The sequence below is a fragment of the Balaenoptera ricei genome, chromosome 10 (assembly GCF_028023285.1).
Source record: "Balaenoptera ricei isolate mBalRic1 chromosome 10, mBalRic1.hap2, whole genome shotgun sequence".
Lineage (NCBI taxonomy): Eukaryota > Metazoa > Chordata > Mammalia > Artiodactyla > Balaenopteridae > Balaenoptera > Balaenoptera ricei.
Genome location: NC_082648.1, coordinates 47,673,037 through 47,697,661, shown reverse-complemented (window position 1 = coordinate 47,697,661; position 24,625 = coordinate 47,673,037). Strand labels below are relative to the sequence as shown.

The 24,625-nt window shown below is 56.5% G+C and overlaps 1 protein-coding gene across 2 annotated transcripts in view; it reads right to left on the bottom strand.

Moving 5' to 3' along the window:
* Positions 1–24,625, bottom strand: part of LRP1 (LDL receptor related protein 1) — a 92,408-nt gene that overhangs the window by 29,478 nt on the left and 38,305 nt on the right. For both annotated transcript variants that reach the window (XM_059936240.1, XM_059936239.1), the window contains exons 9-34: positions 24,051–24,240; positions 23,434–23,577; positions 22,013–22,249; positions 20,604–20,784; positions 19,511–19,733; positions 18,158–18,359; positions 17,344–17,469; positions 15,097–15,237; positions 14,880–15,005; positions 14,340–14,456; positions 13,799–13,879; positions 12,086–12,253; positions 8,529–8,711; positions 7,915–8,115; positions 6,546–6,791; positions 6,143–6,340; positions 4,599–4,803; positions 4,249–4,413; positions 3,409–3,653; positions 3,068–3,199; positions 2,543–2,770; positions 2,113–2,287; positions 1,932–2,026; positions 1,529–1,678; positions 1,267–1,407; positions 768–902 (exon numbers count right to left, since the gene is read on the bottom strand). In XM_059936240.1, the coding sequence (XP_059792223.1) occupies positions 768–902; positions 1,267–1,407; positions 1,529–1,678; positions 1,932–2,026; positions 2,113–2,287; positions 2,543–2,770; positions 3,068–3,199; positions 3,409–3,653; positions 4,249–4,413; positions 4,599–4,803; positions 6,143–6,340; positions 6,546–6,791; positions 7,915–8,115; positions 8,529–8,711; positions 12,086–12,253; positions 13,799–13,879; positions 14,340–14,456; positions 14,880–15,005; positions 15,097–15,237; positions 17,344–17,469; positions 18,158–18,359; positions 19,511–19,733; positions 20,604–20,784; positions 22,013–22,249; positions 23,434–23,577; positions 24,051–24,240 (4,435 nt within the window). The remainder of the gene's footprint in view (positions 1–767; positions 903–1,266; positions 1,408–1,528; positions 1,679–1,931; positions 2,027–2,112; positions 2,288–2,542; positions 2,771–3,067; positions 3,200–3,408; positions 3,654–4,248; positions 4,414–4,598; positions 4,804–6,142; positions 6,341–6,545; positions 6,792–7,914; positions 8,116–8,528; positions 8,712–12,085; positions 12,254–13,798; positions 13,880–14,339; positions 14,457–14,879; positions 15,006–15,096; positions 15,238–17,343; positions 17,470–18,157; positions 18,360–19,510; positions 19,734–20,603; positions 20,785–22,012; positions 22,250–23,433; positions 23,578–24,050; positions 24,241–24,625) is intronic.

The following is a 24,625-nucleotide window of genomic DNA, read 5'->3' as shown; positions in this document are numbered from 1 at the left end:
TCACATCAAAGAGGGAGGTTCCCAGGAGTGCACTTCCGGAAATGCTGTCCTGGGGCAGGCTTGTAAATCAGTCAGCAAGTTCTTGTGAAATGTCTCTGAGTTTCACCCCTTCTCTTCAATCCAGCTGCTAAGCCCCAGCCCAGGCCAACAGCCCCCTGACTGGTCTGACTGCCTTGGTTTCTCCCTCCCCCACTCAGCCGGCTCTCTGCCGCCAGGTTAATCTGCCCCAAACACCACCTTCCAGGTGCTCCTGGCTGAGAACCCGTGGAGCCCCGCCTACACCACAGCCTCACCCATGGCTCCCCACACCCTGCGCCATGCGGGTTGGCACCTCAGGGCCCTGCACACACCCTCCTATTGCTCTGGACCCCTTGCCTTGCACATCGTCCCTTCTTCAAACCACACACTCAAATCCTACGTGCCCTATAAAACCCAGCAGCCAACACACCTCTTGCATGAAGTGGCCCTGGCGCCCCCTCCAACGTCTATTTCTCCAAAATCCTACTGAAGTCAGAGCCACTTCATGTTGGCCCCCCCTCCTGGTTAAGGCTGCAGAGCACAGGGACAGGGACTTCTGCCCCCTGGCTTCCTCCACGGCAAGCAGCACAGTGGGCGCTGACTAAGCATCTAACCCAGAGAACACTTAATACACGATGAACTCGGTCTTGTCCCCAAGGTGAGAAGAGGAAGGTGGGCGGTAGAGTAGGAAGGGTCGGGTTGGGTTGGGGACCAGGGTCAAGGCGGGGAGCAGAGGCAGGGGCACTGACCCTCGCAGGCCTGCTGGCCACTCCGGAGGCTGTAGCCAGCTGTGCACATGCAGGAGCGGGTGGACTCCGAAGTGGGCAGGCAGAGCTGGGAGCAGTCGCCGTTGTTGACGCTGCAGGGGTTGGTGCCCTCGTGGTCTGGGGTCAGGTGGGAGGCAGAGAGAAAGGGTTAGTGGCTCTCCTCGGGACCGCGGTGTCAGGCTCACACCCCTTTACCCTGGACCTTGTGGGGGTCACCACCCAACCCAGCTCTCAGGTCTTCTGTCCTGCAGGGCCCCTGGACCTTGTGGGGGTCACCACCCAACCCAGCTCTCAGGTCTTCTGTCCTGCAGGGCCCCTGGCCCTTGTGAAAGAGGAGCCCCGTTGGGTGGTGAACAGAGCCTAACCCATTTTCATCTCCATTCGCTTGCTTGCCCGGGGTTTCCTGCAGCCCCTCCTAGCCACAGCCCCAACCTCTGTGACCCCCCATCCCACTGCCCCTGCCCCTTGCCCCCCACCTCACCCAGCTGGATGCTCTCATCGTAGACCTTCATGTGCATCACCAGGGTGGTGCTGTTCCGCAGGACCACGGACCCCGAGCCGTCAGCCTTGTTGCACGTGCCCATCTTCTCTGACACCTGATCTGCCCACCACAGCTTGTCCCCTGTGGTGGCAGGAGGGGATGAGACTCTGGGGAAGGCCCCGCCCCCAGGCCAGCCCTGTCTCCTGGCCAGTCCGGCCCACCTGCTCTGCTCTGGTCCCTGCTCCCACCCAGTGGCCCTCACCCATGATGGCCAGGGCGGTGGCCTTGCCCAGCTGGTTCCGCATGGCGTCGATGACCTCTAGCCCACTCCCGTCCAGGTTGCAGCGGTTGATGGTATGGTTCTTGGAGCTGATCCAGTAGAGTTTGCTTTCAGGGAAGTCGATAGCCAGGCCTGGAAGAGGAGGGGTGTCACTGCCAGAGAGCACGGCACCAGGGCTGGGATCCAGGAGCCTGCCCCAGCTGGGCCCCTCACGTCTGGGGATAGGTACAGAGTATGTGTGTGGTTTTGGGAGGAGGGTGGTGAGAACAAGTACTAAGCCAGGAGTTTGGGGAGATGGAGGGACAACTGGGGAGAACCCTGAGAGCATCTCCTGGTGGAGGAACTAGGGGAGGAAGGGCTGCAGGGCTGCAGGGTAAGCTCGTACCCACAGGGCCCCTCTGGCCACTGAAGAGCAGCGTGCGGTTGCTGCCGTCCATGTTGGCCATGCTGATGTTGTCACCGTCCGTCCAGTAGAGCTTCCTGGGGGTGCCAGGAGGGGAGAGTCAGGGTCCTCTTCTTCCCCCACCCCACACCCCATGCTCCCCAACCCTGGGCCCTGGACCTACCCACGCAGCGGGTGGACAACCAGGCCGTGCGGCTGCTCCAAGCCCTGCACCACCGCATTCTTGAAGGAGCCGTCCAGCCGGGCCACGTTGATCTGCTTCTTGTTGGTGTCGTAGCTTGTCCAGAACAGGTTTCGGGACACCCAGTCGACAGCCAGCCCATGGGCATTTGGCAAGTCTGGGGACACAGTGGGGAGTTGTGATTGGGTGTTTTCAGGACACAGGTCAGGAAGCTCGAGGGGAGGGGCCAGCCTGGTTTCTGGGGGAACAGGGATCATGAAATCAGGACTGGAGCACAGAGAGGGAAAAGAATTTGGAGAAGGAACATCAGGACCAAGGGGACCAGGGAGTGGGGCTGCGACCAGGGTTGGGAGCGAGGGCGGGGTTGCGGGGGTACCCATGCCCAGTAGGGGTTCCAGGGCCAGGACAGAACCTGCAGAGACAACCGTCTCCACGCCTGTGCCGTTGATGAAGGCCCGCTTGATGGCCTGGGTCCGCACGTCGGACCAGTAAACGCGCTGCTCTCGGGCGTCGTAGTCCAGCACCGTGACGTTGTCGATATCAGGCACCGTGAAGGAGATGATGTAGTTGTAGTAGGGGGCGTCCAGGTCCACGCCCCGGATCTCCATCTGACGTGCGTACAGCAGGAACTTCTTAAACTCTGTGGGCGAGGGGCGGGTCACTGAGGGCGGCCCCCTGCCTCCACGCTTCCCACCCCCCCGGATTCTCCTGGTTCCTTCTGTTTGCTGCTGGCCCTTGGCTATCAGGGAGACCCTGTTGGGCATAACCTTCCTGCCGGAGTGCCACCCTCTTCCTACATCAGTTGTCTCTGGAGCCTCTCCATTCAGGCTCCTCCCAGCTGAGACTGCCTACCTTCACTTAGAACCTGGAGCTTGGGTACCTGACCCTTTCCCCTTCAGCCTTGGTTTACCCCGGCTCTGGAGGGGCGGCCTCCTACCATAGCAGGTGGTGTTGTCCTTGTGGAGCTTCATGAGGTGCGGGCAGGCGCAGGAAACAGTCCGGTTGTAGTTGATGAGGCACAGGTGGGAGCAGGGGCCCCGGCCCCCATTGGCCTCACAGGGGTTGGGAGCTGGGAGGGCAGGGGAAAGCAAGAGCATCCAGTGACCCTACTGGCCCTGCTCACCTGGCCTACACCCTCTCCACTCCCCTTCCTGTCCCAGCATCGCTGCTGCCAGATCCGCCTCTGTCAGCAGGCTGGCTCACCCCGCCGCCCCAGCACAGACCCCTCCTCTCTTGGAAGCTTCTACAGAGGCTGCTGGCTCCTTTCTGGTCCCTTACCCATGGGCTGCCGGGAGGGGTGATACACCTGCAGGTCGAAGGGCTGGGTATTGGTCCTCTGTACCACGGTGACATTGTGGCCGGTCCACTTGTTGGCCTTGGCCAGCGTGTTTGTCCGCCAGTCCGTCCAGTACACCTCGCCACCGTACAGTGTCACTGCAAACGGGTGCGACAGGAACTCGTGTCCCCGAAGCACCTCCATGTGACCGGAGCCATCGTAACGGGCTGAGTAAATGGCGTCTGACCTGAGAGCGTGGTCGGGGCAGAGTGAGGAGCCGGTGGGGACCTCAGACCTCGGGGCACGTGGCCTGGGGCTCCCACCCTCCATGCCCCAGCCCACGGCACCCTGTGGAGCAGGAACCACGTGGCTCGAGGTCTGGGATCCCAGCTCTGACCCCAATTCCCCTGACCCAGGTCTTTCAGCTTGCTTCTCCCCAGGGCTGCTGTTAGCACACAGGGGTGTGGTGAAGACTAGAAAAAGGCACCCCCTTTGGGGACACCACCTAGAAAAAGTATCCCCTCTCCCTGGGCAGACAGAGCCCCTAGGAGAGCACACAGATGTGTGAGTGAGGATGGCGTTGCACTTCGGCCCTCGGCGGGCACTCCTGTGCTGGGGGCAGCCCTGCCTCTACCCTCTTCCATCTGCACCTCTTCCCCAGCCCCAGACTCTCCCCTCACTCAGTCCTCTTCCTGGGCCCTTGGCCGTGTGGCTCTGGCTCCAGCTTCCCCGGGCCTTCTCACCACCCTCATGGCTGCCAGGTCCTGGGACCCTTGGCTCCACCCTGTCCCTAAGGAGGAGGGGAGGATGGAGGCCTCCTGGGTGAGGTGCCGGGTGCCAACCTGGCGTCGATCCAGAGGATGCGCTTCTCCAGGTAGTCCACAGTGAGCCCGTTGGGCCAGCCCCCAGAGCCCGTCTCCCGGTGGATGGTGCGGCGCCCAGCCCCACTCATGGAGGCTGCCTCGATGCGGGGCAGGCTGGCATCCCAGTCCGTCCAAAACAAGATCCTGGGGAGCGGGGAGGGGGTCAGGATGGCCAAGGTCGAGGCCCAGGGAAGGGGCTGTGCTAGGATCCTTGGTGAAGGCCGGAGGGAGCGAATAGCATTGAGGAGGCAGCTATGCCTGGCCCGGCTCAGCTGAACGGGGCTTCAGGGGGGTCACGAGGCCAGAATAGGGCTGGGCGGGGTCCTCACCCATCCCGGGGATCCAGTGCAATCGCCCTTGGGTGCTCAATATCACCGGCCAGCAGCGTGGTCCGAAGGGTCCCATCCAGCTTGGCCACCTCAATCTGGTCCAGGTTACTCTCCACCCAGTAGATGTTGCCTGCAATCCAGTCTACAGCCAGGCCCTCGGGTGTGGCTAGGCCGTACTGAATCACCACCTCGAAACTGGTCAGGGCTGGAGAAGAGAGGTTGCAGGAGGTTAGAATCACCTGGGGCAGGGTGAATTCACGATATCCTAGGAACCCTGGATGGCCTGCCCTCAACCCTGACACCTCTGCGAACACCTCTGGTGTGCTCCAGATTTGACTGGGGTTCCCAGAGCCCCCAGTCTCCTCACCCAGGCCCCCTGCCTCAGGAGGTCAAGTAGAAGCCTGGCTTCTAGAACACTGGAGAAGGGGAAGTGGCAGCTATCTTCTGCCTGCAACTCTCTGAAGGGCTAACCCCTGGTAGGAGGTCAGAGCAGAGGGTGAGGGCTTTGGGGAACAGACCTAGACCCAATATGAGGCAGACAGAACTTTCTAGAAGTCACCCCACAGACAGTCCTAGAGGTTTTTCGATGGTTTTATATACATATATATATATGTGTGTGTACATATATATGTATATATATGCCATTAATTTAGAAACCATTACATAGTGTGAACATTTTCATAGTCTACTTAGCCATCCCCTTGTTGATGGATATTTGAGATGGTTCCAGGTTTTCTCTATTACAAAAAATACCAACTCCTCTAGTAAAATGTGCTTCTTTTAAGTCTTTGCTCAGACGTCAGCTTCTCAGGGGGCCTTCCTTGACCATCCTATTCAAATGCCACTCCCATTCTCCCTACCCACCTTGCCTCCTTTCTCTTTATCCACAGTGCTACCCGCTCCGTCACAGTCCGTGTTGTACTCATTTGCTGTGTTTATATCTGATGTTCCCACGGGTGTGTAAGCTCCATGAGGGCAGACGTTTTGACCTGTTTGCTCCCTGCTGTCTCCCCTGGGCCCGGTGTGTGTGGCAGGGGCTCAGGAATGTGGGTTTTTTTGTTTTTTGGTTTTGGCCGCGCCGAGGGGCATGCGGGATCTTAGTTCCCCGACCAGGGATCGAACCCGTGCCCCCCTGCAGTGGAAGCACGGAGTCTTAACAACTGGACCGCCAGGGAAGTCCCAGGAATGTGTATTATTAGTGAAGGAAATCTGTGATGGGTCAGGCCGCCTTGGGACAGAAGGCAGGGTTCAGGTACCCCACCCCTAAATGCCTTTTTTCTTGCAAGCCTGCAATTCTGGCCGTTCCAAAGAAAGGCTGATCATTTTGTTAATTATCAGTCTGGCAGCTCTGCTGACAATAATTATGGGGCGTCAGGCACTGAGACCCACAGCAAAATCTAACCCAGTTAACAAGAGTGTGGGGGACAGGGGAGCTAAGGGCCTCTGCTCCCGGCAGCCTGCATCTGGTCCCATGGTTCTGAGCGCCCAAGGGCCCGGTCTGGGTGCACTGGGCCCCGCGTCGGTCCTGGGCAGGCGGTGGTCACCTCCGTTGTCCAGCAGCTTCCCGCGGTAGATCTTGTCCTCCACCACATCGGTCCAGTAGAGGGCGCTCTGGCTGAGGTGGAAGTCCAGGGCGATGGTGTTGCGCAGGCCGGGCACCAGGACGCTGTAGTCCCCTTTGTGAAGGTCGATGCGCCGGATCTCGTGGCGGTTGGAGAAGATGATAAACGGCTTGAAGGGGTCTGGGGAGGGGTGTGATGGGGTCACAAGGGGCCTGTTGCCTCCGAGCCACCCTGTCCAGGGGCAGGGAGGGTCTCCATGGGCCCTGGCACCGGGCCTGGATGGAAACCTCAGCCTCTGGCATTCGGCCACCCAAGTCCAGCTTACTGCAGCTCAGAGGCCTGCCTGGCCTGCCCAGCCGCCCAGCCACCCCGACCCATGTCTCACCCAGGCTGCGGCAGCTCTCGCCGTCCGGCTCCAGCACCCAGCCCTCATAGCAGGAGCACTTCACACTGAACTTGTTCTGGTCGCACTTCTGGCTGCACTTGAGGTGCTTGGCACAGTAGCTTTGGATCTGGCAGGTGTGGTTGTCAGGCCCCAGCTCCATGCCCAGAGGGCACGAGCACACAATGCCTTCGCCAGGTGCCACCGAGCAGTTGTGACTGCAGCCACCGTTATTCAGAGAGCACTGGTCTGGGGGGTGGGGAGCAAAGGATCAGGGTCAGGATCTGGAAGGAGGCAGGACCGTGGCCTGGCTGGGCCCCAAGTCCCCAGTAGCCGAGATGGCACCCTGGCACCCTGCCTGTGGTGTCCTTCTTTCCATTCCTCTGTCCCACTGCTTCCCAGGCTCCCTCACAACCAGGGCTGGGACCTTGGCACCCACCACGTAGGACCAACCCTCTCCTTCCCCCGAGGAGCACCCCTCCATCATGGCTGCATCTCTCTCTGGTCTCTATTTCCCTGCCCCTTCTTGAGCCCACCGTGGGGGCCCCAGCCTTTCGCCTCTCTCTGGGAGGGTCCCCTTTCCTCTCTCTCTCCTGATGTAGGTGTGATTTTGCGGGGGTTGTGGTAGGGAATGTGCTGCTCTGGGTCCTCTGACACACGCTGGGACCTGCCAGCCCTGAATGATGACCCATCAGCAGTTCTCAGGGCCAGTCCTTATCTCCCACTCCTCTCCTCCGAGAACCTGACTCTGCTTGGCTCAGAGGAGATAAGGCTGCTCTGCTCTGCTCTGCTCCTCATCCCCAAGTCACACCATGTGGCCCTCCCTGACCCCCATTCTTCTGATCTTGAATGCACACCCTCCTCCCCTGACCTTCTCACTCACTCGGCAGGATGGGAGACTGCCCTGACCACATCAACCCTGGTGCCTTCATCTTGAAAGCCTGCTCTGCACTGCTCTGCAGCACGAGTGTGGCTGAGTGGGCTGTGCCTGCAGGGTGGGGCCGCACTGCACCACAGCACTTCACGAGCGGTGTGACCTTGGGCCAGTTATTTAACCTCTCTGAGCCTCAGTTTTCTCATCTGTAAGATGGGGGTGAGGATCATATCTGCCTCACAGGGCTCCTTTATGGATTAAATGCTATAACAGTGTGACGCTTAGCACAGCCTCTTGGCAAAGTGAGTCCTAAATCGACACGGGCTTTTGTTAATTGCTCTGGGTACTACTTGCCCAGCTGCCAGAGCTGCCCTTTTCCAGTCTGAGACCTCTCCCCACAGAGCTTGTCCTGTTCCACTGCCCTGGCCTGGCCCAGACTCCTTATCCAGCCCCGCTGCCCACTCCTCTGCTGGGGCCTCTCCTAGGCCCAGGCCTCACCGCAGAGCTCTCCCTCATCCGAGCCATCTCCACAGTCATCGTTGCCATCACACAGCTTGTCAGGCGGCAGGCAGACCGAGGTGTTGTTGGCACAGGGGTGTGAGGGTGGCCTGCAGGCCAGGGACTCACAGTTCTCCTCATCCGAGTTATCCTCACAGTCGCTGTCGCCATCACACACCCACGCTTTGCTGATGCACCGAGCTGGGGGATGGGTAGAGCATCAGGGGCCAGGCCTGGGCAGCAGGGCTCTCTGTGCCCTTCTTCCCAGACCCAGTGGGCTTCTCTAACAGGGTCATGACTACAAGGCTTTGGGGTCCACTAGGAACCTTGAGGCTTTTTCTGTCAAATTCACATGGGCAACAAAGAAAGCAGGAATCTGTAGGAGGTGTTGAAGCTCAACACCGGTGAGGGTTTTGGTTCCCAGGGCCCTTAGTGCAGGCCCTGGCCCCTTCATACCTTCCCCCATGCATCAGGCACAAGCTTTTTCTGTGCAGCCTTTTGCCTCACAATGTCCCCACCCCACTCCTCACAGTACGGTGCTGTCTCCCTTGCCACTGCTCTGCTCTCAACAGGGCCTCCTCCTGTCCATGTTGTTTCCCTTCAGTCCTTTTTACCGGAGTCTTTGCAGCCAAACTTGACATTGGGGTCACAGACGTGGGTCACTCCCTCACAGCTCTTCTCGTCACTGGAGTCCATGCAGTCAGTGTCCCCATCGCAGCGCCACCGCAGGGGGATGCACAGACCATCCAGCCGGCACTGGAACTCATCATTGTGGCAGCCGCCAGGAGGCCTTGTGGCTGCAGGGGGACAGGTGGAGGGCATGGGGGGGTTAAGGGCTCCAGGTCAGCTGTTCCCCTCTCTACCTTCTCAACCCCCTCCTGCTATACCCAGCCTGGGGCTATGAGCTGAGGCAGGGATGGAGAGTTCTCTGAGTCCTGCTGACACTCCTCGAAAGCGCTAACTCAGAGTCAGGGCTATTACACCTTCCAGGACTCAGAAATCATCTTGTCTAATCTCCCTATTTTACACACGAGAGCTTGATTGGATAAGCAATTTGCTAAGCCAGAGCTCGAATGCCCCCACCTTAGCCTAGCCTCCGTTTCATTCATTCACTTCACAAACACTTATTGAGCACCTACTGTGTGCCAGGCACTGTTTCAGGTGCCAGCATGAACAAGACAAAGTCCTTACCCTCATGGAGCTGAAGTTCTAGCAGGGAAGAGAAACAGTGAAGACATGACACAAAAATCCAGAATGGAACTGCAGGTAGTGATCAAGGCTATGCAGACAAAGCCAGGTCAAGGCCAGGGAGGATGGGATGCTACTTGAGACAAGACAGTCAGGAAAGGCCCTTAAGCAGGAGATGTTTGAGCAGAGGCCTGAATGACGTGAGCCATGAGATTAACTGGAGTTGCATTCCAGGAAGAGGGAACAGCTAGTGCAAAGTCTCTGAGGTAGGACCATGCAAGGCATATCTGAAAAATGCCCAGGGCATATTTAAGGCTGCACAGTTGGAGTAGAGTGAAGGAGGAGATGAGTGGCAGGAATGCAGGTCAGATAGGTTGGGGGAGTCCTGCAGGCCATGGAGCGGGGCTCAGCATGAATTCAAAGTGTACAGGGAGCCAGTGCAGGCTTGAGGGCAGGGCTGGGGGAGAGATCTGACATGTTCTGTAGCATCATTCTGGCTGCTACGGTGAGATCGGACTCAGGAGTCTGGGGAAGGAGTGGAAGCAGCACCCGAGGCACAGGTGACTGTGCACAAGCCTCACCTTACACTCCCGCTGCCCCACATGCCCTGCTCCTCCTGCCTGCCCCACCATGAACACGGTCGATGCGCTCATCTCATGCCTGGATTTCAGCAGCAGCCTCCGAGCTGATTTTCCTTCCTCAGGGCCCCTGAACCTCTTTCTAATCTAATGCCCTTCCAGGATTGCCTTCTGAAAGCATTTCCTACACCTTATCACCTTCCAGCTCTGAGATCCTTCGAAGGTCCCCAGTGCCTGACCTGCTTTCACCTGCTGTTGTAATCTGCCCCCTCCAGGCACTGCCTCACTCCCCGCTGTCCCCTCTAGTCTGAGGGGCCCCACCCAGCCCCACTGGCCCCTGCAGGAGTACTCAGTTTCACCTTCTAAGTCTTACTGCTGGGTTCTCGAGGCCACTCCCACCCTCCATCTAAAGACCCTTCCTCTAGTTACCGGGAGTAAGGGGGGGAAGGATAAAATGGAAGATTGGGATTGACACATACACACTACTATATATAAAATAGATAACTAATAAGGACCTACTATATAGTACCGGGAACTCTAATCAGTACTCTGTAATGGCCTATATGGGAAAAGAATCTAAAAAAGAGTGGATATATGTATATGTATAGCAGATCCACTTTGCTGTACACCTGAAACTAACACAACATTGTAAATCAACTAGACTCCAATAAAAATTAAAAAAAAAAAGACCCCCCTCTCTTGTCCGTTTACCCACAGCCTAATCCCTCATCGGGGCCCAGTTCAAATCCCACCTCCTCCGGAATGGTCCCAGACCATTCCAGCTCACAACCATAGTTAACAACTGCTACCAATCATGACATCCCTGCTCCCACGGGCCAGGTCCCCGCACATCTCCTCTCACTTCACAGAGGAGGAAGTCAAGGCTCAGAGGAAGCAACTTGTCCAAGTTCGCCCAGCTTGTGAGGGGCAGAGAGCTCTTCCCACCTCACCACATCACGGGCCTCCAGGGGTCCTCTTAGAATCCCAAGGCACTATTACCTGTCCCACTCACCCGACCCTTCTCAGAGATGGCCCTCGAGGCTCAGTGACTGTTTCCCGGGCCTCGGGTGACCCTCCCCACCCTCCCTCTTAGTCCTGGGCCTGCAGTGGGTACTCAGTGCTTTCAGTACTGTCCCCACTATGCGCACCTTAATTCTACAAGGCAGAGGTTGTAAGCTGGTGGTCCAGGGGCCAGATGAGGCCTACAGAGAGATTTTGGTCTGCCATGTTTTTAAAACTTTTCAAATCAATTGCCAGTTGTATTGGTTGATTTGCTCTCCCTAAAAAGATGCTGAAGTCCTAACTCATAGTACCTATGAACATGACCTTATTTGGAAATAGGTCTTCCTTTCCAGATGATCAACTTAAGATGAGGTCATTAGGGTGGGCCCTAATCCAATATGACTGCGTCCTTATAAAAAGAGGAAACCTGGACACAGAGACAGACACGCACACAGCGAGAACGCCAGGAAAGATGAAGGCAGGGATCTGGGTAAAGCATGTACAAGCCAAGGAACGCCAAAGATTGTCATCAAACGCCAGAAGCTAGGAAAGAAGCCTGGAATAGATTCTCCCCCATAACCCTTAGAAGGAACCAACCCTGCCAACATTTTGGTCTTGGACTTCTAGCCTCCAGAACTGTGAGACAATAAATTTCTGTTGTTTAAGCTACTTAGTTTGTGGTACTTTGTTACAGCAGCTCTAGGAAACTAATATACCAGTGCTTTAAAATGGGTAGATTTCACATATAAATCTGCATTTCTGACTTCTCTTGAAGTCAGGGCAATCTTGGGTCTGCATTCTTCCATGGTAACCATCGGCCAGGGATGAGAAACCAACATCCCTTGAGGAGGTCTGTGCCTTCCAGTAACCCCCGCCTCCACGGGGGATCCCACAGACGCTAGGTCCTGGAGGCCTGGGCACTGGGGACCTCACAGAGCCAACCCTTCTCTCCTTTGGTCCCCACTGTGCTCATTCACCCCTACCCCTCTGAGCATCCCTTTTTCACGCTACCAGCTACCAAAGACAAGCTGTGTGCCTTCCGTGCATGATCTCACTGAAGCCCCACATCAACATGATGATGCCCGTGCTATTATCATCCCCACTTTGCAGATGAAACTCACAGGGGCCCATGGAGATTAAATAATTTGCTCGAGGCCACCCAGATAGTAAGCTGCAGAGATGGAGCTCAAACCCAAGGCCACCCAACTGCAAAGCCTGAGATCTTAACAGCGTGTGACAAAGATTTGTCGACAACCTCCCTCTCCCACAGGACTGGAAACTGCTGAAGGATAAGAGCCACGTCTGGGTTATCTCTGGTTCCCAGGTGGTGGCAACACGCAGTGGGGAGGGTGGATGGATGGTGGATGGTCTGGTCCCCAGCCCACCGGTCCCCAGGCACCCACCCTGGTTGGTGCAGTTGGCGTGTGTCTCATCGCTGTAGTCCCCGCAGTCGTTGTCCCCATCGCAGGTCCAGTGCTCGGGGATGCAGCGCCCGCTGTTGCACTTGAACTGGGTGCTAGAGCAGGAGTGGCTGCAGCCGGCCTCGTCACTGTTGTCCCCACAGTCATTGTCTGGGGGGAGGCAAGAAGGGAAGAGGAGAGCAGGGGGTCAGCAAGTGGCCTTCTCTATGACCCCAGCATGGGGCCCCCACTCCCACCTCCCCATTCCCACCCTCGACCCACCCCAACCCTCCCACTGAGAAAATAAAAAACAGAAAAGACACAGAAACTGCATAGACTGCAGCATGCACCATGGCCCACGCGATGGGGGCAGGGAGAGGCAGGGCGGGCTCCAGGAGGGCCCTTCCCTGAGTCTCGGAAGGCTGGGGCTGGGGACGGGACTCATTCCTTTCCCGTTTCAGCAGGGTGTGGGAACAGGGGTCCGCTTGCTTTGGGGGAAAGGCAGGGATTTCTCTGGCTCTGGAGGGACAAAGGTGGGCGGGGTATAGGTGAGGCCTCTCTGCTGGGGAGGGAAGGTGTTAGTCAGGCCCCGCCCTGAGTGTGGGCATCACCGGCCCCAAGCTCTGGGCTCCCGGCTCACGAGGGGCACTGCCTGCAGCTGGAAAGGCCACGGGGGCCCCTCCTGAAGGCATCTGAGGGTGACTGAGCCAATGTCCTGCTTTCTAGGCCTCGTAGGGGGGCCACCAGACTTCCCTTCACATTTTCAAGACGCCTGAGAAGACGGGTTTGGCCGTCCCCCTTGGGCTGTGTTCCTGCCTCTTTTCCAGCTGCCTCTGCATCTCTGACGCTCTCTTTCCCCCCTGTCTTGGTCTTCTTGTCCCCACCTCTCTGTCATCTCTCCTGTGAAAGGCTCCTTCTGCCCTCTCTGCTTTCCCTTTCACTGTTTTCTTTCTCCTTCTATCATTTCCTCTCTCTTTTCTCTCTTTGCTTTTCCTTCACATCCTAGGAGCTCTGGGGAGGGGAGCTGCATGGGGCTCCTGGGAGGAGGCCCAAGGCCAGCTGGGGCTCTAGGGGAGATGGTGCATGTGCTTCTATGCACTGACCGGCAGGCTCAGGACAGGTCTTTTCATCAGAGCCGTCCCCACAATCCTTCTCTGAAACACAGAAACCGCCAAGGCAACCATTGGCACACGAGACACAGCAAAGATGAGGGGCAACATGGGGCTGACCCAATACATCCTCACACACGTTAGCCAGGGCTCGAGCCACACCAGACACGACCAGAGCCCCAAGACGGCACAGACACAACAGTCCCCTGGCCCCCATGGCTGACATCACCTGGTCCAGGGCTGACCGCCAGGTGGGCTCCCGAGTCTGGAGCCAGAGCCTGGAGGGACCCCAGGAGGCGGGGTTTGCAGGGAGAATGGAGTTGGGCATGGGCTCTCCTTGCTCTGCCCCTCTGGCCCTTCTTGCTCATCTCTCCCTGGCCCCTGAGCCTCTGCCAGAGGATGGGCAGCGTATCCCCTGGGTCCATCTTGGTTCCCCCACAGTGTTTCTAGCTTGTCCTTATTTCTCCCAGACAACCCAGGGGGGCTTCTGTGAACTGGAGGAAGGCCCTGGCTTGATTCTAAAACCCCTTCACCTGCCACCCAGGGCCTGGCTGTGGCTTCTAGCTTTCCTAGGAATCAGGGAAGGTGAAGGGAAACAAGTTCTTACCATTGTCACATCTCCAGTTGATGTTGATGCATCTGCCATTGTTGCAGGTAAACTGAGTCAGGGGGAAGCAGGTGGGATAAGCTGTCAGGGAGAAAGAGTAGCTGAGTAGGGTCCTCAAGATTATTTAGCATCATAGCACCAAGCAGGTGGGTGCTGGGTCCTTCCCATAACCAGCAGCCCTCAGCCCAGCCGGATGGGGGAGGGAAGGCTAAGTGGAGGTGCCTTGGCCTGGAACTCTGCCCATTCACTCCTATCCCTCTAAGCATCCTTTTTTCAAGCAACTAATTACCAAACGCAGGCCGTGTGCTGAGTGCTCTCCACGCATGATCTCACTGAACCCCTACGTCAGTGCTGTGACGTGGGTGCCAGTATTATCCCCACTATGCAGATGAAACTCACAGGGGCCCACGGAGATCAAGTAACTTGCTCAAGGCCACCCAAGTACTAAGTTGCAGGGTCTCTCCAGCACCCCCACCCCAGGGCACGCTCTCGTGGGCCCTCCCTCCCCGTGCCAGCCTGGCCTTCCTGCTGTCTTGCTCACCACATGAGGCTGACTCATCGGAGCGGTCCCCACAGTCATCGTCCAGATCGCACGTCCAGGAGATGGGGATGCAGCGGCCACTGGCACAGGAGAACTGGTTGGGTGGGCAGGTGCGAGCTGGGGACAGGGATGGGCGTGAGTGCTCATAGCTGAGTCCCCTCTTTAATTTCATTTTCTTTGCTATTATTCTCTGCCTCTCTGGAAGTCTCCCCAAGGACCTCAAAGCTATTCCTCTTAGAGACATCATTCAAAATCACCTACGTGGTCTCACACCGGACGCTTCACCCCATCTCTCGAGGGGTCGCTGGTGTCCTCCAAGGAGAAGATCCACCCGCCTCGCTTGTCATCCCCAACCTAGAGCTGTGCTCTATCCCCTGCAAGCACGGGCCTCCCAGCCAACCCTGTCCTCCCTCCCCTCTGCCCTGGGTGCCCCGTGCTCCTTTCTCTCCCTGAGGCCCCTCTGTCTTCCCAAGCCTGGCTCTCCCGCCTGCCCTGCCCTGGTGACTGAGGGGTGCCGGTGTGGTCACGCCCCTCCCACACCTGAACAAGTGGCATTGGACTCGTCTTCGCTGTTCCCGCAGTCATTGTCCCCGTCACAGAGCCAGCGGTTGGGGATGCAACGGTTGTTCTCGCACTTGAACCGGTCCGAGGGGCAGGTGTGCTGATCTGGGGAGGGAGAGGTCAGGGGTCAGCCAGAGGGAGGGGCCCCCAGCTCTCCAGCTGTTGCCCAAGGGCCGGCTGTGCAGCGGGGACTCACGGCAGAGGGCGGGGGCCTCGTCGCTGTTGTCCAGGCAGTCGTTGTCCCCATCGCACTTCCAGCGTTCCTGGATGCAGCGGCTGTTTGAGCAGGCGAACTCGCCTGGCTGGCACTGGGGTGGGGGCACGTAGGACGGGTTTGCTGTGGGCACCACGAGGCGTGAGGGGGAAAGTCAGACCCAGGTCACGGACAGGTGCTGAGCCCCCTGTCCTCTGTTTGCTTGTTTTATGATTTTAAAATAATATACACAGTAATCTTTCCTAGTGCATAGTTCTTCGTGAAGAAATTATCTGGATGGAAACTGCAACTCTTTCTCAGGCCACAAGGGTGATGTTTGCTCTGCTGCTTCCAGTACTGCAATGTGGTCTGAGAATAAAGAAGCTTCCAAGAGAGCCTAGAGCCCCCCATCCTTTTGTCCCCACCGAGCAGACCGCCCCTTGCCCCTCCCTGCCATCTCCATGAACTGCCCCTTGGAAGTCATCTCCAGGATCCCCGGACCCCGCTCTGGTCCCTGGACTTTTTCCTTCAAAAATGCATCAACTCTACCGGCAGGAGTGAAAACTCACACCTCATCACCGCCATCTGCCTTCGGCTATCAGCAGTGAAATCACTTCGTCCTTTGTGTTTGCACAGGGTAAGCTCAGGAAGCCCAGGACGCCCACGTCAGTCCCTGGCCCTGGACCCCACTACTCTGTGCATGCCTTTCTGACCCATCTCTCACCCCCTCTAATCCTGTGGGTCCCAAGGACCACTGGACCTGGAGGCCGTATGTGTCCGCCTTGCTCCTCACCTCTGCTTCCCGACCATTCTCCCTCTCTCCCCTCTGAAAAATCAGTGTTGACTTTCACATTACTAGACTATAAGAACCCCTACTTCAAAGGACCCAAGGCTACTCCCCAGCATCCTTAAGGATTTTTAGCTCCTGGTTCAGAGTCACTTTCTCCATAATCACTCCCTCTTTATTCTTGGTGATTTCAACGTCCATATAGGTGACTCTTCCATTACGCTGGCCCCTCAGTTTCTAAGCTCCTCTTCACCAATCCTCTCGCCCTGCACCTGGCCTCAGTCACTCACTCTTAGGTGTACGCTATGGCCCACTGACCCATTTTCACTTCTGGGATTCTATCCTAAGGAAATCATCCAGAATATGCGAAGGCATGAAGCTATAGGAAATAGCAGAGCAGGTGATTAAGAAACAGACTCTGGGTCAGGGTTCCTGGGTTCAAACCCCTGCTCTAACTTTGGGCCTCAATTTCTTCATCTATAAATTGGGATAATAAAAATACCTTCCCTACAGGAATATTTTAAGGAGTAAATAAGTTACTGCATGAGGACTGCTTATAACCATGCCTAGTACATAGTCTGTGTTCAATAAATGCTGGCAGTGATTACAACAAAAAACTGGAAACAACCTAAACATCCAACAGTAGAGAAATGGTTCAGTAAATTATGGGATGTTTACCAAATGAAATATATTTTGGCCATTAGAAATTCTGCTGATGTATTCATGACACACTGTCAAGTGACAAATGCAGGAAACAGAACAGCATGTGCAGCACGATTCCATTTAAGCAAAAGTAAATATATAGAGAAACTGGGAGGTGGTTCACTGCAATGGTAACAGTGGAATCTATGGGTGGTGGAATTTGGGGTGATTTGTACTTTCTCTTTTGTATTTTTCTATACTGTTTATTTTTACAATGAGCATGACCCGCTTTTATTAAAAAATAGGGTTATTTAAAATAATGCAATAATAACACAGAAAATTTGTGACATATATGAGCCAAAAGGGGCAGAAAACATTTATATACAGTATATTCCAACCATGTAAAAACCCACCTAAGGAAAAAAGGATGGTGTTCCTTTACCAAAATACTAACAATATAGTGGTGTTTGCTGGTGAGATTGGGCTTTTTTTGTCTCCTCTAATTTCCAGTATTTTGAACTATTGTTGTATAACTTTAATAATGCGGAAATAAATGTAAAAGAAGTTAATGGTTTTCTCTTTCCATAGCTGTCCTGCTCCTCACTTGGTTTCCCCTGATCTTCATGCCTTCCCAAACCTCCCACCCCCCGGTCACCCCTAAACACCCTCCAGCCCCCAGAGCCTTCTTCTCTCACCCCATCCCTCACCTCTTATTACCCCCCAGGGCCCTCTTTGCCTCCTTCATCTTCGACGGGGACACTGTGGCCTCTTCCTGCTGGGGTCTGCTCCCCCACCTCCCACCCCAGCTGGGCCCCTCGTACCCAGACAAGTGACACCGTCTGCGTTCAACACCTGGTCCTCAGCACAGGCACACTGGCGGCTCCCAGGAGTGGCCAGGCACAGGCTGCTGCAGCCGCCATTGTTCACCCGGCATTTGTTGGTACCCACTGTGAAGGAGGGGTCACGGGTGGGAGGAGGAAGGAGGGGGAGGACAGGGGATGGGTTGCAGCAGGGTCAGGAAAGGCCAGAGAGGGGAGATGAGAGGCCGGGGGAAGAGACGCATTAAAAGGAGGAGACAGAAAGAGGAAATATGGAGGGGTTGAGGAAGAGGAGATGCAGGCATGGGGCGGGGGGAAGATGGGGAACACAGAAGGTCAAATTGGGGTGGGGGCCTCTCTTCTAGAGAGTCTCAAAAGTCAGAGCCTAGGGGCTTCCCTGGTGGCGCAGTGGTTGAGAGTCTGCCTGCCAATGCAGGGGACACGGGTTCGGGCCCTGGTCTGGGAGGATCCCACATGCCACGGAGCAACTGGGCCCGTGAGCCACAATTACTGAGCCTGCGCGTCTGGAGCCTGTGCTCCGCAACAAGAGAGGCCGCGATGGTGAGAGGCCCGCGCACCGCGATGAAGAGTGGTCCCCACTTGCCGCAACTAGAGAAAGCCCTCGCACAGAAACGAAGACCCAACACAGCCATAAATAAATAAATAAATAAATAAATAAACAAAAGAACGTGAATTTCTTTTAAAAAAAAAAAAAAAGTCAGAGCCTAGGATCCCTGGGGAGTGCCCTCACCCACCACAGGAGCCTCACCCCCCCATCTAGGTCCCACCCCAGACCCAAGTCCCAGCCCAGGGGTACCTTGCTGTTGCTGGGCATCATACATGCGGATCTCAAAAATGGGGGGCCGCTCGCTGCGCAGAAGGGTCACAATGGGGGGCGCGCCTCCTGTGCCCCGTTCCAAGCGGTAGACACTGCCACTCCGGTACTCGGTCCAGAAGAGGTAGTTGCCGTGGTGACACAGGCCAAAAGCATGGTTCAGCTCAGGACCCTCGTACACAATCTAGGAATGGAGAAGAGGTTACCAAGGAGCTGGGAGACAAGTGGGGGTGCCTCAGGGAGGTCCGGGGGGAGTCAGTGTTTTGTACACTCATATGTCCACGGCCTGGGTGTGGGACTTGTCTTCCCCATCAGCCTAGAAGCCCCCAAGGGTGCACACCGTGAAGTGTCAGACCCTGAACCCCGCAAAGCGCTGATGGGGAGCTTGCCCACACTCCTCTCTTGGGCTGATTCATGTTCATTCATAACCCTCCAACACACGTGCACGTGCGCACGCACGCGCACACACAGAGTAGCGAGCAGACAGCCAGGATCCATACATTCGTTTCTTCATCCACCACACATTTGCCAGGATCTACTAAGGTAGCACTAAGAAATGGAAAAGACTCCCTTCTCTGGAGCTGCCTATTGTCTCAGGAAAGGCACACAAGGCCGTCTGCGGTGGAGAGGGGTCTGGAGACAACACCCCAGAGGAGGTGGCCCGCCCCTGAGTGCTGTGCCAGTTGAGGAGGAGCTGGGTGGAGGCAGAAAAATCTGCATGAGCAGCAGCAAAGAGAGCAGCACGTTGACGTGTGCTGGACTTAAAAGCTGTCTAGTGCTGCTGTTCCAAGTGCTGGGATGCAGGGAGCAGAGGATGAAAGAAGACCACAGAGACGGTCAGGGGCCACATCATAAAGGGCCTTATATACCCTGAAAGAGCTTGGTCCACACGCCTAGACTTGCACGGGGCTCATGAATGAAGCACGTAGCCCCCCGGAATGAACGAGCGTGCGTCTACACCGTCTCTAGGCATCTCGCACCTGTACAGAGGCATACAGTGCAGGCACACGCCAGTGTGTGCTGCCTGTATGTGCACAACCGGGCAGAGGTGCACACGATGTGTATGCTCAGGTGTTCACACAGGTGGTCAGGCCCACAGACCATGTGCATGGTCACAGAGATACTCTGATAGAAGCAATCCTCAAACAACGCAAGACATAGGCACACAAGCACACAGAGGGACACACCCACAGGCTCACAGGTAAACACACATGAAGCACACAGGCCCGGACACACACAGACGCCCACACATTCAGACACACAGCCTCACCCACTTACAAATGTGGTCCAGCAACGCACACATGAACACCCACACACAGGTGCACGCCTGCCCACCTTCCGGTCTGTGCCATTGAGCAGGATGGTCTCGATGCGATCATAGAAAGCGTCCACCCAGTAGAGGCGCCCAGCTGGGATGTCCAGGCTCAGCCCATTAGGCCAAAGTACTGTCTTGGAGGTGACAAAGATGTCTCGGTGTGAGCCGTCCATCCACGCCCTCTCCAGCCGCCCTCGCCGACTGTCCTTGGGGTCCTCCTCCCAGTCAGTCCAGTACATCCACCTGTGGGCAGCTACTGGTCAGCACCACATAGCCACTCCTGCCATCAACATCCTCCCCTGTGACCCCAATCCAGGCGGGCCATCCCAGAGCTCCTCACAGGGGTCTTCCTGCCCTGCTCACCCTTGGCCCACATATTTCATTCATTCATTCCTTCATTCAACAAATATCTGTTGAATGCCTACTGAGCTGGGCACAGTTCTGGCGCTGGAGGACCCAGCAGAGACCAAGGCAGCCAAAGCCCCTGCTCTCATAGAGATATGTCCCACCCAGGACACAGACAAGAAACAAGTCAGTCAAGAGGGTCACACACAACTGAGAGTGAGAAAAGTCAGGAGGGACTCAAAGCAGGCGCATGGCATGGAGAGTGACCGGGCAGCCGGTGGGGAGGGCCTCTTTGAGGAAGTGGCATCTGAGCTGAGATGTGAATGCTGAGAAGGAGCCACATATGCAAATACTTGGGAGTCCCAGGCAGAGGAACTCCAAGAGCAAAAGCCCTGAGGGAGGAAGAGCTGGAGTGCTGGTTTAAGGAACAGACAGCAGGCTGTGAGGACAAAACTTCCAAATGCAGGATATGAGGTGCAGATGAGGTCAAACGAGCTGCAGGCAGACCCTGTAAGACTCCGGGGCTGATAAAGGCAAGGGGAGCCAGGGGAGGGCCCGCTGGGAGTGACAGGACCAGATTTCTATGTATGTTTAGAGCATCACTCCCATTGCCCTGTAGATGGGGACACCTTTTCCCCTTTTAGCCCAATTCTCGCCTAAGCATGCCACCTCGGCTGCCCTCCCCTGTCCACTCTCTCTCTTATCCCCCAGTCCTGAGGCCCACGCAGTCCCTGGCTCCTCCCCTCCCAAGGCCGTGGGAGGACTCACCCATTGAGCGGATCCACCACAATGGCCCTGGGGTGTGTCATTTTGCCCTCGATTAAGGTCTTGCGGGTCTGAGCAGCTTTCTCCAGCCTGGCCACGCTGATGGTCTTCTTGGGCCCATCATCCGTCCAATACAAATTGTCCCCCATCCAGTCCACAGCTACGCCCTCCACATTGTGTATGCCTGCAGTGGGCGGGGCGGAGCAAGGAGGGAGAGCCTCAAAGGAGGCTCAAATCTGCCTGCCTCTGGCTCTTAAGATACCTGCACCTTGGAGCACTTGGCTAGTGGGGAATGCAGGGAGCCTCCTGTGCCCTAGACAGTGGCTGGAATGGGATGGAATAGGAGGTTGGAGGAAGGAGCCAGGGAGGTCTTTTGTGCTGCCACATCTGTGTTGAGTCAGGGTCTCTCAAAGCTGCACACGGCAGCAAGAAAACCTACGTGGCACACGTGGGCTCACTCGAGAAGGCACGTCGGGGGCCTGAGCTGGGGTGGACAGCTGAAGCAATAGGCATGTGGCTCTGGGCACAAGTGCGATGCCACATCCCAGGCCTAAAAATCCTGAGCTAACAAAATGAATAAGTTAGGAAGTGATTTTTCACTTACAGGCTTCATCTCAAGCTAAATAGCATCCCTGGTACAGGGAACCCCAATCCTTTCCTGATGAGGAGTTACTTTTGATTTCCCCAAAGTCTTATGATTGCTGACGGCTGAGGTTCTCTGAGCCGAGGTGGGGGATGGAGAGCAGGGCAAGGGGTGGTAACCAGCATCAGCCAGACTGATTGGTTAGGAAGCCTTATCCTGGGGGCCCGAGTGCAGGTTTGGGAGTTCCTAACACCCGGGAGGCATGGTGCAGCACTCGGAGGCTCAGAGCCCCCACGCCGATGGATATTCAGAAGACAGTGCACTGCTGACCTGCTGGGGCAGCTCAGAGGAAAAAACTGGATTCCATTCACAAAACACAATTTTCTCAGGACATGTAAGCATGCAGCTCTTGGCGGCCGTGAGGTCCGGCTGCACAGACCCTGTGTGTGCACACGTGTGCCGGTGTGTCTGCGCCGATTCAGAGCCTCAGGCCTCTCCCCGGCTGTGCGCCGCATGCAGCTCCAGGGCTCAGAGCCAATGGCAGAGAGACCCTGAGTTTTCCCAAGGGCTGGCAAGGACGGCCCACACTGCCTTACCCATCCATCCTCTGGGCTCTTTCCGGCTCAGCCAAGAAGGGGGTCACCCAGGGGTCAATCTGTCTATCCCCTCATCTCCATGCCAACCAGCCCAGCTAGCCAGTCAGCAGGGGACTTTCCACGCTGGAAGGGGCACCAGGAGAGAGATGCCCAGGCTCCAAATCACTTCCTGCCTCAGGTGGGCGCGTGCCTTGGGGGTCCCATCCACACACCTCCCGCTTTGGGGCCCTTACCATCCTTCAGGATGGTCTCCCGCTCAGTGCCATCGATCTTCTGGCGGCCAATGAGGTAGCTGGTGGTGTCGGCAAAGTAGATGAAGCCGGTCTCAGCATGGAAGTCCAGGGCCCGGGGGTTCATGAGGTTCTCGATGGGGATCATGTGCTCGTCGGGGACCTTGGCCCCCATATCCATGCCCCGGATGATGCCTGGCCGGCCCTTGCCATACACGAGGAATAGCTCGTGTTCCGGCTCTAAGGCAGGCACAAGGAGGGGCACAAAGTCAGACACACACACACACACACACACACACACACACACACGACCACCACCCAGCCAATGCACCGGCTGTACTGGGTCAAGGGTGTGGGGACAGCAGGGGGTCTGAATCACATGGACAGACACATAAGCATGTAAGGTCCAGGGAACAACGCCCTGGGAGTTTTTCCTATGCACTCTAGGGGTGGGAAATGGGGCAAAAGTAGCATGTTTTCAGTAAGTGCCTTCTGTTGAGTAGTGAAATTAGTGGCCCAAATATGTTGGAATCAGGTCCCTTTTGACCACTTCCTCTGTTCGTCCTAGTCTAAGCCACATCACTTCTTGCCTACGCCGCAGAAACAGCGTCCTGCCACTTCCCTGCGGCCCATCCTCCACCCAGCAGCCAGCATGATCATTTTTACAAACGTGAATCAAATCTGTTAAGCCACCCAGAGCTTCTCATTCCAGTTAGAATATGATCCAACACCCTTCCTCATCTCCCCTCACTCACGTGCCGCCCCACTCCCGTCCCCCTGCCGCCTCTCTGCTCTCCAGCACACCAAGCTCACGCTGGCCTCTGAGCCTCGGCACTATAGATTCCCTCTGCCAGAAACGCTCTTCCTTCAGGTACATGATTCACATGATTCACTTCCTCATTTCACAGAGAGCTTGACGTTAATTTCACCTCCGCAGAGAAGCCCTCCCTGACGGTTGTCTAAACTGGAGCCTTCGCTGTCATCATTAACTCTAAGCTGCACTTTATTTTCTTCCTAACACCTACCCTCACCTCAAGTTATTTATGTGTTTGTCTGCCTCCCCTGCCAGACTATAAGCTCCATGAGGCCAGAGACAACATCTATCTTGTTCAGTGCTGAACCCTCACTGCCAGGACAGTGCCAGACACAGCGCGTGCTCACTAGATACTTGTTGAATGAATGAAGGAATGAAGGGATGAATGGGCCAGTTGACAGTGTTCTCCGGAGCCTAAGTCGGGTAGCGGGATAAGCCCTGCTCTCGGATGGGAGCGCAAGTCCCATCCCTGCCCCTCACTAGGGTGAAACTTTGGGTAAGCCCCTCCATCTTTCTGCATCTCAGACAGATGCAGCTGCGCTATGGGAGGCAGGTAAGGACCCCTCCCGTCCCACCCCATCAGGCATACAAGCCCTTCCCTGTCACTCACTCTTGCACGACTTCCCATCACTGCCCAGGCTGAAGCCGGAGCGGCAGCGGCAGGTCCGCGCCTTGTGACTGTTGGCCAGCAGACAGATGTCGGAGCAGCCGCCCGGCTTCCCGTACTGGTCATTCTCGCAGGCGTGGCTCCTCACTGGGGCAGGGTGGAGAGCTGGTCAGGACCCCTCGAAGCCCCTGTGCCAGGCCTTGAGAAGGCTTCCTGCAGTCTGACCACTCTCCCTCCTGCTAAGGTCTTTGTGCCTGTTGTCCCCTCTGGGGATTCGGAAGCCACAGAACTGGCATTCCTCCGCCCTGACACCACCCAGCCTTCAGACTCTTGGGTGGGGACTTCTGTGGTCAGGGGACAGAGTCACACTGTTGCCCACAGCCAGATGCTTCTACTCTAGACCAGCCAGGGAACTGGGGGTGGGGGCGGTGATCTACGTCCCGAGCAGAATAGGGGCAAGGGGCTCCCTGGGGGTGGGATCTGGAGGCTGAGGGGCAGGAAGGGGCGGCAGGGGAAGCAGACGGGGGAGAGGAGGTAGTCTGGGGTGGATGACTAGGAGAAGCAGTCATGCCACAAGAGAATCAGGGGTGTCCCTAGAGGGGCTGTGGAACCCCGCTCACCTCGGGGCTGACGCCGCTGGTGGTAGATGTGGAGGGCACCTCCCTTGTCCACACGGGTGACGACCTGGTAGTCGGTGCTGTTGAAGCGGTTCACGCGGATCACACTTGTCTTCTGCTGGGCGTTGGCATTGTCCGAGTTGGTGGCGTAGAGATAATTCTCAAACACGGTCAGGCCATACAGGTGCTCGATCTGAGATGGGCAGGCAGGAACGGTCAACGTGAGAGGAGAAGAGAATCCTCCCTCTCTGCCCCTGGTGAGCCCCTCAGCTTCTCTTCCAGACTCCATTACTTGCATTCCCAAACTCATTCCAGTTGTCTGACTCCGTGCTTTACTCCTGTCTCCTCTGGACTATCCTGTTCTTGAGATTTGCTTGTCAAATCCCATCCATCCTTCACAGAGCATCTCTTTGAAGGGCTTCTGGAATCTTCTAACCAGAGAGGACAGTCTCTCCTTCCACACTCCATTTCTGGCTGTAATCCACTGTCTGGTGATCTGTGGGTTTACTCTACCCACTACGCTCAAACCCCTTGGGGGCAGGAACCATATCCCTCTCAGAACCAGGCACATATTCAAT